At 41.6% G+C, this 15645-nt stretch overlaps 1 protein-coding gene across 1 annotated transcript in view; it reads left to right on the plus strand.

Annotated features, from left to right (window-relative positions):
* Window positions 1-15645, plus strand: part of UBR2 (ubiquitin protein ligase E3 component n-recognin 2) — a 111404-nt gene that overhangs the window by 81165 nt on the left and 14594 nt on the right. Inside the window, exons 29-36 of the mRNA XM_026652528.2 lie at window positions 76-257; window positions 1975-2174; window positions 3957-4050; window positions 5569-5730; window positions 9475-9572; window positions 10098-10173; window positions 14808-14956; window positions 15055-15110. Of these exons, the coding sequence (XP_026508313.2) occupies window positions 76-257; window positions 1975-2174; window positions 3957-4050; window positions 5569-5730; window positions 9475-9572; window positions 10098-10173; window positions 14808-14956; window positions 15055-15110 (1017 nt within the window). The remainder of the gene's footprint in view (window positions 1-75; window positions 258-1974; window positions 2175-3956; window positions 4051-5568; window positions 5731-9474; window positions 9573-10097; window positions 10174-14807; window positions 14957-15054; window positions 15111-15645) is intronic.

The following is a 15645-nucleotide window of genomic DNA, read 5'->3' on the forward strand; positions in this document are numbered from 1 at the left end:
ACAGAAATGTTAGGAACTGTTTTTGGTCCATTGCAATATGTTTTAAAAATTATTAACTGAACAATAAAATTGCAGGGTTCACGAGATAAAGACAAAGCTGAGAGGAAGCGAAAAGCTGAGATTGCCAGGCTGCGCAGAGAGAAGATCATGGCTCAGATGTCTGAGATGCAGCGGCACTTCATTGATGAGAACAAAGAACTCTTTCAGCAGACTTTAGAAGAACTAGCTACTTCAACCTCCAGAGTACTTGATAATAGGTGAAGGGAAAACATTTTAAGTAAAACTTTGAGAGAGTTGATAAATCTCTTTTGTTACTTTCAAATCAAATATCCTCTAGTCTTTCTATTTGAACTCAAAAGCTAAATTTTCCTTTTCTCAGCAGAAAACTGTCTAGCTTTCAGACCACTTGTTGCTTTTTTCAGACCACTTTTTTTCTGCACACTGCTAAGATTATAGCCGAATTGCACTAAATATCCATGACTGACTGATTCAGAAAATTAAACAGACAAAAAAAACCCCAAACCTGCCTGACTTATAAAATCTTGGTTAGGAAGTGTGGTCAGCATGATGATTAATTGTTAATTATACTAGGGAAAGTTGTTTTGGACATAGGGAAGTGGGACTAACTAGTATCTGTTTGTGAGGGGTGGGGAAAAATTATTTATAACCAACTGAAGATCCAAATTACAGTGTATTTTGTGGGGGATTGGCAGATGGAAAACATGTCATATTTGGTATGTGAAGCAGTTGGGGACAGCTGGGAAAAGTACAAGCGTGGCCTCTACTTATATAGGGGTAGGCAGTGTATAGAAATGAAGCTTCATTGCTCCCAGAGGAGGATTTCTGTTTTATCTGGTCTGAATCAAGATTTATAAAACTCTCTGGTAGTACTTATGAAATCCTGAATGTAGTATTCCAAACCCAACAATAGACCATTAACGTTAAAAAACCTACATTAAGAGTGTTAAAATGCCATCTTAAACTAGGAAAACCAATCTGTTAAGAAGTTGTTGGGTAGAAACCAAAGCCTCCAGTATTTGATTGAGTTTGGATGCTATCTTTAATGATAACCCCTGTGTACTAGGTGTAATTGGGTATTAAATTATTGTCCCCCTAGTTGTAAACTTTAAAAAACACACCAAACTAAACACTAAGATTTGCATACACCTCTCTAGCTTTTACTTTCAAGCTTAGTTTTAATGATTTAACTGCAATTTTAATCTGGAAACAGTTAAAATATTCTTGGCTTTCTTGAAATCATATTTTCATGTCAACATCTGGAGGACGTAAGGTCTCTCTGAAATGTATTGTTGTACAGTGGTTTTTGGGGACACATGCATGGATGTATATACAGTAACTCCTCACTTAACGTCCTAGTTATGTTCTTGAAAAATGCAACTTTAAACGAAATGATGTTAAGTGAATCCAATTTCCCCATAAGAATTAACCTCCCCCAATTTACATTATGTTTCAGGGAATTTTTTTTGCCAGACGACATTATATACATATACAGTATAAGTTTTAAATAATTTAAACAAACAATTTAATACTGTAGTCACCAATGATTGTGAAGCTTGGTTGAGGCAGGGCGTAGCGGGGTTGGAGCACTGGGGCTTGCCATGTTCCGCCCGCCGGACGCTCCAGCCGGGGAGCGGGGTCTGGGTGCCAGGGCTTGCCCTGCTCTGGGCGCTCCAGACAGGCTGGAACACTGGGCAGGGGAGCCAAACAACGTTACAAGGGAAAGTTGCAGGACTTTAAAGGAGTATGTTCTCTAATAGATCAGCAACCTAATAACAAAACAACGTTAACCAGGACAACATTAAGTGAGGAGTTACTATATGACAAATGTTTGCTTATTTACAAAATTAAAGTGAATGAACATAAAACTACACCAGTAAACTAATAAAAACTTAAAGCATGATCTAATTTAAATAATTGTCAAATGATGTACTCACTAGTATAATTTGATTCCAGTCCTACAGTTTCAGATACAAAGCTTACAGCTTTGGGACCAAAGCAAACGAGAGTGACTGAACGGAGACAGGTTGTTACCTGTATATTGTGTCAAGAAGAACAGGAGGTTAAAGTGGACAGCAGGGCTATGGTCTTGGCAGCATTTGTTCAGAGATCAACTGTATTGTCTAAAAACCGGAACAAAGTTATTCAGGATCCTGGTAAGTTGTGTTCATATTTTTACTATAACATTCTGAAAGAATCATCTGTATCTGCCCTGTTTCTTATTCTGAAGTAGATGTGTTCCACTGTGCCCCTTTTCATTAGTTAACTATATAATTGTGAGCAAGCTCAAACATTGTAGTCAGTGGCAAAACGCTCGTTGACTTTGTTAGGAACGTGCCTCATAAGTGGTAGCTAGGAAACAGAGGCAATATAATATCTAAAATGCTTCCTCTAGTCATAATTATAAATTCAGTTATTGAAAACTGAGGTGTGTCAGGTGGAGGTACTTTATATTTTCGTGGGTAGAGTAATGAGAATCGGAGAGTGGCAATATGGATGTATTGGAGCTGATCTACAAGTCATTATTAAAAGGCTTGTGCGTGTGAAGCCATTAAATGTTTTCCAGTTACCTGAGTTTGTAACACCAAGCCATTCCTCAGTGGCTTTCAGATGTTAGTCCCACGTTTTTCTTTATTCCATCCCAATTATTGGTGTAACTGGAAGCCTGATAGTGCAAGATTTAACAAAAATACCCCACTGTCTGGTAGGCAGAGCCTGAAACAAAATGTGCTATAATAAATTAAGAGGCAGTGCTGATATCTAGCTACAGTGGCAAATGGAGCTGCCTGCCCCAGTGTTTCAAATAGACCTTTCACTATACATGAGGAGGCTTGTTAGGAGCAGAATTACCAGCTCAGCTTCACGGTTGCCTCAGCCAGTGAAACTCCTATAATTTTCTGCCTGAGGATGTCTGCAGTGCAGGTGGGAGTGAGCTACACAGCCTGCCTATACAGACTCATTAGCAGGGTCCAGGCTAGCATATACATGTATAAATGTGAATGTTAGTGCTCTGTCTTTCAAACTCACTCTATCCTCTAGGCTTGAGAGCTTGAGTTGGAATGTCCTACGTTGATATTTTTAGTGTGTTAGTACTAGCTCCCAGCTGCAGCATAGACATACCATCAGAGTCTCCCGATTTTCTCCCCCATTTATACCCTCCTCAGAAATCACCCTGGGCCATAACATCTCACTACACAGGGGATATATTATGTTAGGACAATTTGTACATATATCAGTTGTTCTATACCTGGATTTATGTTAAACATTTGGCAGCAGTCAGTTCATTTAATGTGTATAAGTGACATATGCCTTAATAATCTGTATAAAATATTTCTCAATACAGGTGTTTGTTTGTTTTTTTTTCTTGTTAGATTCTTTTTGGTAGACAAACTCAGAAAAAACACTTTGGTTTCAAGACTTTTCTGGAACAATTCATTTTTGGTTGGTTGGGATTGCCTCATCTGAAATATTCTCTGTTCATATTACGTGTATGCAAATACACAAAATATTTTTCTGTACTACATCATACCTCTCTATTCCACTTATATAAAATTAATAATGTTCTGTAGGCCTGGTTCCCCCCCCCCCCCCCCGGGGTGCTGAACACTCAAAATTCCAGTTAAATGGAATGGGTGCTGCTTGTGTTCAGTGCCTCTGAAATTCAGGGCCTGTTTATGATTTCATCTTTAATAACTAATTATTATGTATTTATAATTGAACCTTTAAACTGTGTTTCAGATAACCTAGCTAAAAAGTAGATTAGTAGAGCTCGGTAGTGTGCTTTAAATTGACTTTCTCAAAGGAATAATAAAAAAAGGCGATTCTTTAATAACATTTAATAAAGCATGTAAATGACAAATGTAAATATTTTAATGTCAGAAATAAACATCTATTTATTATAGAAAGATTTAAATGCAAAAATGTTTGTTTTTATGCAGAAAAATATGACCCATTATTCATGCATCCAGAGCTGTCATGTGGAACACACACGGGTAGCTGTGGACATATTATGCACGCTCACTGTTGGCAAAGGTAATTGCCATGTGTAGAGTTAACAGACGTGAACTTTATTTTCAGCTAGACATAAATGATCCAATCCTGCTTCCACTAATAGCAGTTGGAGTCTTAACGTTTACTTCAGTGGAAGGATTAGATTTCAAATACATAATTTAAAATAAAGGCTGTTATAGACCAATAAAGATATCTAAGATAAAAAAGAAAGATCCTATTATAGCTAAATTGCAAACAAGAATTATTAGAAATGATAGTTTAACATCTGTCATCTTGATGAGTTGTCATATAGAGAAGGAATTTACGTGCATGCTGTTACTACTTAAAAAAATTAGTTTACCACTTAACAGTTTTAAAGTTGAGTGGATAAAAGTTTAAATAATATCTGTAGAAGCTAGAACGGCTTACCTTCATATGTAAATAGTATTTGTATAATGCTAGGATATTGCCATAATATTAAATATGCATCCTGAAATGATCAATACTTTACAGCCATTGCTAGTTTTTAATGTTTGTTTGAATTCTTGCTTAATCTGGAGTTGAGCAAATAATTTGCAGTAAATAATTTATTTGTGCAGTATAGCCTTTTTTCTGCTTGTAGGATGTCCATATTTTCTTGAGTTTTGTTCTTTAATTTGCTAGACTGCTATTTTTGCTGGTACGTCTTGTTGCAACTATTCAGTATTCAAATGTTGAGCTTCGTTAGTTTGTTGATTAGTCACAAGTCTTTACAGCATTGCTTCTGTTTCCTGATTAGAACATAGTTTATGATCAGGAAAAGAACTTGAATAATAGTGGAAGTTGGCAGTGTGTAAGGGTTTGTCTACACTTGGAAAATTACTAAAATAGCGCTTCTGGAATATTTATTTCAGTATAAGCGCCCATGTGGACTCTCTCGCTCTCGCTCTCTTATTTTGGAATAAGTTCCCTTTTCTTATTTAGCTTAATCCACTTCCCAAGTGGCTTAACATCAAGATTTGTTTCTGCTGCTCTGAGCAAGCAGACTCCCATACTGCATTCAGGATGGAGTTCTATGTTTGGAATTTTGATTCTTTAGTTCTGGAGCACTTATTACTGCATAAAACTTTTGTCTTGGTATTTTGGTTTCTCTTGCAATGGCCAACAAAATTGTGAACAGAGAACATTCTCTTTATGAAAATTTGAAGAGGCACTATTCATTGCTAAAATTATTTTTTTTCTGAATAAACCTGAAGTCTAGGATTCTCCCCAAACCCTTCTTCTTACAATCTATTTAAAACTTACTTTAAAAAAAATCTAGAAAATCCTGATCTTTAAACCTGGAAATAATCTTACTTTAAGCCATTTTGAGGTCCATTGGACTAATTCTTTTGGTTTAAAAAATTAGCTAGAGCTAGCAATTCATAATCTTTGATCAACAAGAATATAATTTTCATATCCAATATTTGTATTTTAGATAATGTTCTTGCATGAGCATGGAAAAATATCCGTACATATTGATTCATACATTAAAATACTATTTTACTGACAAACATTAAATTAATATATTGTTTTCTAAAGGTATTTTGATGCTGTTCAAGCAAAGGAGCAACGAAGACAACAGAGATTACGTGTGCATACAAGTTATGATGTAGAAAATGGTGAATTCCTTTGCCCTCTTTGTGAATGTTTAAGCAACACTGTTATTCCTCTACTTCCTCCACCAAGAGGTTTATTTAACAGGTCAGTTTGCTTTTATAAGTATCCTTGTTAACTATGGAAAAAGCCCACTCTTAAATCAAATTTGTAATTAAGCTATCTGTGTAATCTAAAGAATCAGGGCCCAATTCTGCACATGTCTTTACCAGAGCTACACATAAGTGCCATGTGAGATGGTAAATGTTTGCACAGTTGGGAGATGCATGTGTACTTATAACAAATTTTAAAATGCTTTACTGTTCATGAAACTGGAATATGAATTAAACATAGTCAATGGACTACAGAATTGCCAACTCAATTGTTATAGAGAGTCTTGTGATATTTTTTTAAAAAGCTGCTCATCTCAGGAACAGCAGATATTGTCATGTGAAACTCCTGAGCTTTTCAAAATTGTCACCATTTCCCATTATTTTGATAATCTGAATCTAGTACCAGGCTGCCCTCAGTCAAGATAGCTGCCTCTTGTGCTTTGTGGTTGGGAAATAAGGATAACTGTGAGCAGAGGAATGTGTGGAGGACAGAGAGGACGATTGGTAGGAATCGGGAATATAGAGTGGCAGGAAGGGTGACCGATTGGAGTCAGCAGGAGAGAAAAGGGCTGGAAGGAAATTTGAAGGACTGTAAAAGGAGAATGGGAATGGATGGAAAGGGGAAAGGCAGGAAAAATCAGGAAGGAAGGTGAGTGTTGGGGGAAAAGGTGGGTGCAGAAAGGAAAGAATAGCTGCTTCTGCACACCAGGGAGTGGAGTTTTCCCTCCAACTACCAGGGGAGGAGACTCTCTCATTGTTGTGTGTGTATTTTTGTGTACGTGCAAGGTTGAATTTTCCACTTGATATGATCTCACAGGCACTGAGGATTTTTCTCAGTCAGAAAGCAGACCTCCAAAACAACTGTAATTTATTCTTGTTAAATCATATGTACGAGTTCCATTATTTTGGTGGGTAGAGCGTGGTGGTTTCTTGCTTTAATTATTTCGGTAAGAACGTCAAATACCTTTGGGCTTAGGTACCCTTACATACATTTATTACAAGTTTTAAACATTAAATATTTATTTTCAACATGTGGCAGGGCTCACTTGCTCCTGCCTCTGCTCAAGTCCACAAACAGCTCAGCTCTTTTTGCTGATAAAACACCCAGTGCAGTTTATTTACAATATTAGGTTCCACCATCCTTATATAATATATAGCCTCACCTCAATAGTCCATAGGGAGCCCTCAGCTCCTTAAGCAAGCAGAGGAGAATGATCTCTCTCTTTTTGCTTCCTCCACTTCCATCTTGTGCCTCTTGTATCATCTGTGTAATGGCCTAATTAGCCTCTTAGTTCTCCTCAACCCATCAATTAGGCACAGCTCTTCTTAGTAAGATCTGTTCTAGAGTAATTAATTAGAGTTCCAGTGACCACCAGAGTGCTGGCTCAGCTGTTGTTGCCCAGCACCCTGTCACAAACCTACAATTTTTAAGCTCTTTTTAGATAGCACAGAAACTTTGTGGTCTGCTAAGTTATTATAAGTTACTGATAATAGTGGACTGCATCAGTGTGCCTCTGTATGATAAAACTAAATCTTGCATTAGTGCTGTGGAAGCCCCCACAAATCAGTTGAGGACATGAATACAATTTTCTTCAGTATGTCGATCTCTGTTGCAGTAGTCCACAGACAGTACATCTCCACATAACAATGAATTGTGGAGCTTCTCCAGGTCAAATGTTGTCAAAGCAGATAAAACTAAAAAGGTGAAGGGTGACTTTTCTGTAGATTACAGTACTGCTTATCTGTTAGCATTTGTAATAGTCTTGTGACCATGAAAAAAGATATATTTACATACAGTCACTTTTGTTCAAAGACACTTCATACAGCAAGTTCTCTTTGTGCAATCCATAAATATTTGTTTTGGTCATTATTGAAAATTTCTATTGCCTACATAAATGCACATATATGTTCAAAACTCTCTTCAGTAACACAAGTTCTGGAATATAATAAACATTTTTAATGGTATCCTGATAAATTTTAGATTGGGTTTATAGAAAAATATCTAATGTAAAAGATATGTGTAGCACAGTGGCACATGGCAGAACCTGTAGTTGAGTGAATGTCTGTAATTATCAGATTAAGAGGTCAGAGCTGAATTAAAGAGATTTGCTCTGCCAGAGTAGAATCCACCACACTCAAACTATGTCATGTGGATTACTTGTCGTCCGTCCCCCTCCTTGAACGCTGTCTTATTTCTCACAGCAAGTACATTGTACAGGGGTAGTGACAAAACTATGTCCACACAACTTGAAACAGAGACTTGTATGGTTAAGAATTTACTAATTGTAACATGGGTAAAAAGTCATATTTGCAACCCAAAAAAACTAACAATAATTCAAACATGAAATTTGATTCTGTTGAAACTAAAATCTTTATGGAGACCTTAAGGCTTCAGGATTTGTGAATTTCTATTATCCCTATTGATAATAGCATACAGATAGTACTTTGAATAAGTTGTTTGATGATATGGCTATCACAGTGAGTTGGTCTTCTGAATGAGGGGGTAGGAGATTTTAGCAAATGTGTAAGATGCACCACTGCAGAATATAGGAAAATTACCGTATATACTTGTTCATAAGCCGAATTTTTTTAGTAAAAAAAGGGAAGCACCAGAGACGGGGGTCAGCTTATGAATGGGTATAGAGAAGGAGAGGTGGGACACAGCCCCTCCCCCCCAACAGAGGGAGCAAAGAGACGCAGCACAGTTAGCAGAGACAGAAGGGAAGAGGCGGGGCCATTCTCTCCCCCCAGCCTCCAAAGCAGCTGCAGCTCCAGGGCTGGCAGGCTGCAGCTGTGCCGCTCGGCCCCACCCCCCCCAGAGCAGGCTGTGGCTGCACCGCCCGGGCGCCAGAGCACGCTGCGGCCGCACCGCCCAGTCTGGCCCGCTGGAGCAGGCTGCGGCCGCGCTGCCCAGCCTGTCGGAGCAGTTCCAGGCAGGTCAGAGAGATCCTCCCCTGGCCCTTCCCAGATAAGGAGGAGTGGGATGGGATGGGGAGACTGTGGGGGTCCCGGGCTAATGGTGGGGTCATGTGGAGGGTGGTCACAGGGGTTACTCCCCTGACTCCCAGCTTCTCTCCCCCCAAAAAATTTCCCCACCAGTTGCTGTCCCAGCCCATCAGGGTAAGCAGCTGGCGCACCGGGACACTTTGTTTACTTAGGTTTACCTCCGTGCCTGCGGACTCTCGAGGTAAACAAACCATCTCAGACCACCAGCGGCTTATCCTGATGGCCCGGGAGCCAAAGTTTGCTGACCCCTGAATTATAGGGTTGGCTTATGAACAGGTTATAAAAATTTTCCATTTTTACTTATCCATCTTGGGGGAGGTCATCTTATAAACGAACCGGCTTATGATCGAGTATATACGGTAAGAGTAGTACTTTACATGGTAAATCCAAGTAATCTATAAAATATGCACACGTACCAGATATTGTATGCCACAGTGGAGCAGGACTGTGTTCCAGTTAAAAAAATAATAATAATAAAAAAAAAAAATAAAATTACTCATTCCCTTAAAAAATGTCATAATGGCATATGGTGATGGTTTGTTGCATTTTGAAGTATAATTATGGTTTTCACCCTTCTTCTCCCATAATCTTAATATCTGATTTTTTTCTCAAACTTTGTGCTCACCCTTACATAGGAGAAATTATGCAAATTATTTTTTTCAGAAAGAGAACACAATATATATTCTGAAATAGTTTAATTTTTAAAAAATGTGTGTATTCTGTCTTTTGATAGGTTGGATTTTTCAGACCAACCAAATCTAGCTCAATGGATGAGAACAATATCCCAGCAAATCAAAGCATTATATATACTTCGCGATGAAGAAACTGCTAGTAAGTCTGAAGATCTAATATTATATATCCTGAAGTATGGAAATGTTATTGTGTCACTGAAAAGAGACTCAGCAAATTATCACTTAGACATGGAGGCCTTTACCTCCTGGTATTTTATTTAAATCCAGATCAGGTTGATAGTCTCTCTGAAAGTTCTCATCGGATAACTGCTCCTATGTGAATTGATTTTGGTAGTCTCCAATTAGTTCTTAATGTAGCAGTTCCATATGTCACAACTGATATAGCTGGCAACCATGTTTGCAGTCTCAGTACTGAAGCCAAGAATTACATGGCAATGAAGATTGAATTAACACTTTCCATACAGCTGGTCCTTCCATAGTACAGTTGAGATGATGCTGGCAAAAAAATGTGATGAAAGTTATATAGCCACTGCCCATGTTATAATTATTCTGAGGAATTCAGAACTTCAGTTTCTAATGTCAGTCTGCAACTTTCATGAGCAGTAAAATTCACATGTAGATGAATTAATATAATTACAGCGTTTATTGGACTTCTTTTATACAGATAATTCTTGTGGTAATTCAGAAAAAATGGATGAGCTACAGCTACCTAAAGGATTTAGGCCTGACTTCCAACCAAAGTATGTATTTCATCTTTAAAAATTATTCATACCTTTGTTATAGCACGGATATAGGACTAAAACTGGGGTATATTTGTGTCCTCTAGTGCTTCAGCTGAAGCACTAAAGAACTCTGAATCCCACTTCCATTAGAGGAGCTGAGCTTATGTTGAGAATTGGCCATTGTACACCACTACTTTTGCACTACAGTCAGGCCTCGATTTACACGGTGGTTATGTTACTCTCCAAAACACCGTGCAGATAGAAATCGCATAAAAAAATACCAAGGCTCTATGGGACATAAGGGTTTAGGTTCCAGGCTCACACGATGACCTCCCTAATTTATACAATACAGTACAGTACTACAGGTTTTATTTAAAAAAAAAATTAACGAAATTTAAACTTATTACAGTACAGGTACTAATCTTTACTGATGTTGAAGATGAACTTGATAGAGTATCAGCATCATGTTGTTGAAGTCAGAAGTCTGAGTGTTCATCTGGGGTGTCTGGGGAGGCCGGGGAGTGTGGAGCAGTGTGTGTGGGGGAGCCCTGACGGGACAGGAAGGATGGGGCTGCCTCCACTCATCTCCTCCAGCCGGCCTTGTGGGGGGCCATAGACACTCTGGCAAGGGGCACCCCAGGCACGACTTGGGACGGGGTTGGGGCGCAGCGGCTTGCACCGCTCCGCTCACCCACCTGGTGCTCCTGCCAGAGAGTGGGATCGGGGGCTTGTCCCCCTCCGCCCGCCCAGCGCTTCTGCTGGAGAGCGGGACCAGGGGCTTGCCCCCCTCCGCCCGCCCAGCGCTCCTGCTGGAGAGGTGGGGTTAGGGGCACGCCCCGCTTGGGCCGCCTGGCTGGAATGCCAGGCAGGTGGAGTGGGGTAAGCCCTCCTGCCCTGACCCCGCTCCCTGGCAGGAACGCCCAGTGGAGTGGGGCGAGCCCTAGGGCTGGAGCAGAGTCGGGGTCGGTGGGCCTGGATGCTAAGTGGGTGGGTCGCGTCCCACCTGTGGCTACGGAGTGGAGGTGGCGGAAGAGGGGTTGGTGGTGGAAGATGTGCAAAAAAAAAAACTGATTATGGTCAGTTGTTTGGCCTTCTTCTGTATGTCTTTGTAAACTTCCCTGTAAGGAGGCAGCACACCCTCAAGCTCTCTCATGAATTTCAAACTACGTTCCATGAATGGATCTTCAGCCCAACCAAAAAAAAGTCTGAGTTCCTTGGCCAATCGAAAACCGTTATCCAGACTCTTCACTGTCTTTTGCAGCTTCGGTGCCATCTCCACCTCCTCACTGTCCTCGTCACTGGTGCTTGACTGAATCAGCTCCTCCAGGTCTTTCTCATTGAGCTTGGTGGGTGGGACTCGAGTAGCTCCTCTCTCTCTGTTTCCTGGAGATTGTCAAATCCCTCCCCTCCTACACTACCACCCAGCTCTGTAATTTTCTCCACCTCGTGTTGCATTTCGGGGAAGCCACGAAAATCAGTCACTACCTTTCTCCACAAGTTTTTCCAACATGCATTGATGGTGGAAGGCTTTATTTCATCCAGAGACTTTTATATTTTTAATACACTCTGCTATTTTGTAATCCTTCCAGCACTGGGTCACTGTTAAGCTTGGATCACTGTCCACAGCATCTAGGATACGGCGAAAGGTGCAGCGAGTGTAATAAACTTTAGAAGTGGCGATGACAACTGGGTCAAGGGGCTGAAGGAGTGATGTGTTTGGAGGCAGAAAAACCACCTCCACGTTGGGATGCACAGCCTGAAGGCTTGCAGGGTGGCCCAGAGCATTATCAAGGATCAGTAGGACCTTAAATGCCAGGTAGCATTCCATTTCATGCACAAAACAATTATGAAACCAGTTCATAAAAAGCACTGAAGTGACCCACACATGCTGATTAGACCTCCAAAACATGGGTAGCTGATATTTATTTTTGCCCTTGAGTGCATGGGGGTTCTGGGCTCGGTAAATGAGCATTGGCTTTATCATAAAATCTCCCGTTGCATTTGCACAGATGAGAACGGTCAGTCGGTCTTTCGCAGCCTTGAAACCTGGAGCAGATTTCTCATCTTTTGAAAGAGAGGTTTTCTTTGGCATCCATTTCCAAAATAACCAGTCTCATCAGGTTACAAACCGGAGCAAGTTTTTAACGCATTCTCCTCAGTGGGTTCGGCCAGCTCGGGTGGAAACCTTGCTGCTGCTTCATGATCTGCAGATGCATCTTCACTGACCAATTTAACATTATGCAGCTCATACCTCCATTTGAACTTCTCAAACTTGCTGGCTATAAAAGTAGATTCCTTTGCTACACGGCTCTCCCCCAAAGTTGATGCAGCATCCTGTTTTAAGTGATCATACGATTTCTTAGCTTTTTCTCGAACCACTAGCCCGTCCAGTGGAACCCTTTTCTGTTTTTCATCATCAATCCATATGTTCAGCGCTTTGTCCATCTTTTGTATGGTAGTATCATGAGTATAGAATGACACTTTAGCACTTTTAGGTGCACTTGCAGCAACACTTGCTCTAACTTTTGCCTCATTTCTCTTCACTGTACGCACGATCGACTCATTAAGGCCATAAGCCCTAGCCACGGATGATGAACCTTCACCCTTAGCGCGCCTATCCAACATTTCCACTTTCTGTACTAAAGTCAACACTTCTTTTCTGCTTCTTCACACGACATATCATTTTTTGAGTCACTTTCTCTCAATTTCCTCTTAAAGCTCATGGTAAACACTTATTATGGGTGATAAATAGCGGCTTAAGTTAAGCGAACAACGTACCAATATCCCATTACACACTGAGAGCAGCGTGGTGGAGGAAGGGCGGGAAGAGACGAGCTCAGTTTAGACACATCGGCGCTAGGGGCGTAGACAAGGGTGGGCTTTGACCCACCCCCTTAGCATCCAGCCTCTCTCCCTCCTCCCCCCCCTCCACAAGTTCTGCTCCAACCCTAATGCTTGCCCCGCTCTGCCCACCCGCCCTGTGCTCTAGCCCGGCAGCGAGGTTGAGGGCTTGCCCCGCTCCACCCTTCACTCCTGCTGGGGAGCGGGGTCGGGGCATGGGCGGCTTACCCCACTCCACCCACCCGGCATTCCAGCCAGAGAGCAGGCAAGCTCCTGTGCCCTGATCCCACTCCCCAGCAGGAGCAGCGGGCGGAGTGGGGCGAGCCCTGGACCCTGCTCCCCGACTGGAGCACTGGGCACAGGGGCGGCTCCAGGCACCAAGCGTGGCAAGCCGCGGGGGGCGGCCTGCCGGTCGCTGTGAGGGCGGCAGTCAGGCTTCCTTATGCCTGCGGGAGGTCCGCCGGTCCTGCGGCTTTGGTGGCAATTTGGCGGCGGGTACGCCGAAGGCGCGGGACCGGCGGACCTCCCGCAGGCATGCTGCCAAAGACTGCCTCACTCCCATGCTTCGGGCGGCAAAATACATAGAGCCACCCCTGGCTGGGCGGACAGAGCAGGGCAAGCCCTCTAGCCTGCTACCCAGCTGTACTGCCGGGTGAGTGGAATGGGGCAAGCCCTGGTGCCCCAACCCCACTCCCCAGCAGGAGTGCTGGGCAGGGTGGGGCGAGCCCGGACTCTGCTCCCCGGCAGGAGCGTCGGGCGGGTGGAGCGGGGCAAGCCCCTGCTCTCCAACCCCATGCCTGGAGCTGGGGGGGCCCCTGGCCAGAGTTTCCATGGCCTCCTGCAAGGCCGGCTGGAGGGGTGAGGGGAGGCGCCTCATCCCTCCACCGCCCCCGTCATTGCCCACCCACACAAAGTCGGGGCCCACGCAAGTGTCGGGTCCTACCTACGCCACAGATTTGCGCATCTTGGCGACCGTGCTGCACTATGTAAAAGTGAACCATATCGTTTACAAAAATAAAGGGTCACAATTAATTGACCGTGCATAACTGAAAACATGCAAAAAAAACCACTGTGTAAATCAAGGCCTCGCTATTGCGTCTGAACTAGATTCTGATACTCTTACAGTTCCCTATTTCAGTGATTGGTATTGTTTGTCTGTGTAAACCTGGGCACACATAGAAACTCATGGATACATAATTGGATACATATAACTTCATGGTCGAGGTTAAACTTGATTTTATAATAGTTTTGAATTTCTAATTAAGTCATACTTTAAAACTCTCCAAATAAAATGTTTTTAAAAGTGCAAAGTTGTGAGCACATTAATATATTGAAATGTAATTTACAGGATCTACATATTTGGAAACAATTATAGTTGTGTAACAAATCTCCTTTTTTAATGAGAAAGTACATTAAAATTTCTGCCCTCAAACTGACACATATTACTCCCATTATAGTCTTAACTATATTCTACCCAGTTGTGTTGAGGACAGAGTCTGGATAGTGCTGTACAAATATGTAAAATTCCAGTCTAATCCAGACAACCAAAAAATTGATTACTGCAGTGCATGGCACAAACTGTTTAAAATAGCATTAAAATGCCAAATCCTTCTTCCAGTATTCACACAAACAAGACTAGTTAGTTAGTAGACTACTTGCTTGAGTCAGGTAAGCAGGATATGGTCCAAAAGATCTGTCAACTTTGTATAAATCAGAGCATTCAGATATTATGCTTCCATTTGATGTTTAATTTGCCTATTGTCAGAATAGACTTTTTTAATGCCAATAAACCAATCTCTCTCTCATCTCAGGAGTCTTTATTCTGAAAGCATTAAAGAGATGCTGACAACATTTGGTACTGCAACATATAAAGTGGGACTGAAGGTGCATCCCAATGAAGAAGATCTGCGTGTACCCATAATGTGCTGGGGTAGCTGTGCTTACACAATACAGACTATAGGTAACATTTTGTTTTTAGTAACTACTGTGTGTTGGCAAGAGGCTTGCAGATTTTTATTTAAATTTACAGCACTGAAACTTTTTTTTTTACTTCTGCAGAACGAATTTTAGCTGATGGAGATAAACCATTATTTGGTCATTTACCTTGCCGACAGGTAAGATCAAATAGCCTCAGTTCTGAATCACTGGGTTGTCTCTTTTTTTTTTAATCCAGAGTGCCAAAATTGTAGCCTGAAATTATTGGAGAGTTTCATTTTAACTTGGGTTCCACTCTTTTCTCTATCAATATCTGATATATTTAACTTGAAACGGGGGAGGGATAGCTCAGTGGTTTGAGCATTGGCCTGCTAAACCCAGAGTTGTGAAGTTCAATCCTTGAGGGGGCCACTTAGGGATCTGGGGCAAAGTCAGTACTTGGTCCTGCTAGTGAAGGCAGGGGGCTGGACTCAATGAGCTTTCGGGTCCCTCCCAGTTCTGTGAGATAGGTATATCTCCACATATTTTTATTATTTTATTAAACAAATGTAAAATGTAATTAAATCATTCTTCATGAATGCTAAGTGTAATAGGTTGGGTTTGTCTCATGATAATGACAGCCAAAGCAAGGAGCTTTGAGATTGTAACTGTGTTCTGTAAATCTGTTCACACACACACACACACACACACACACACACACACACACACACACAC

The sequence above is a fragment of the Terrapene carolina genome, unplaced genomic scaffold, assembly GCF_002925995.2.
Source record: "Terrapene carolina triunguis isolate 2854851 unplaced genomic scaffold, T_m_triunguis-2.0 Scaffold120, whole genome shotgun sequence".
Taxonomy (NCBI): domain Eukaryota; kingdom Metazoa; phylum Chordata; order Testudines; family Emydidae; genus Terrapene; species Terrapene triunguis.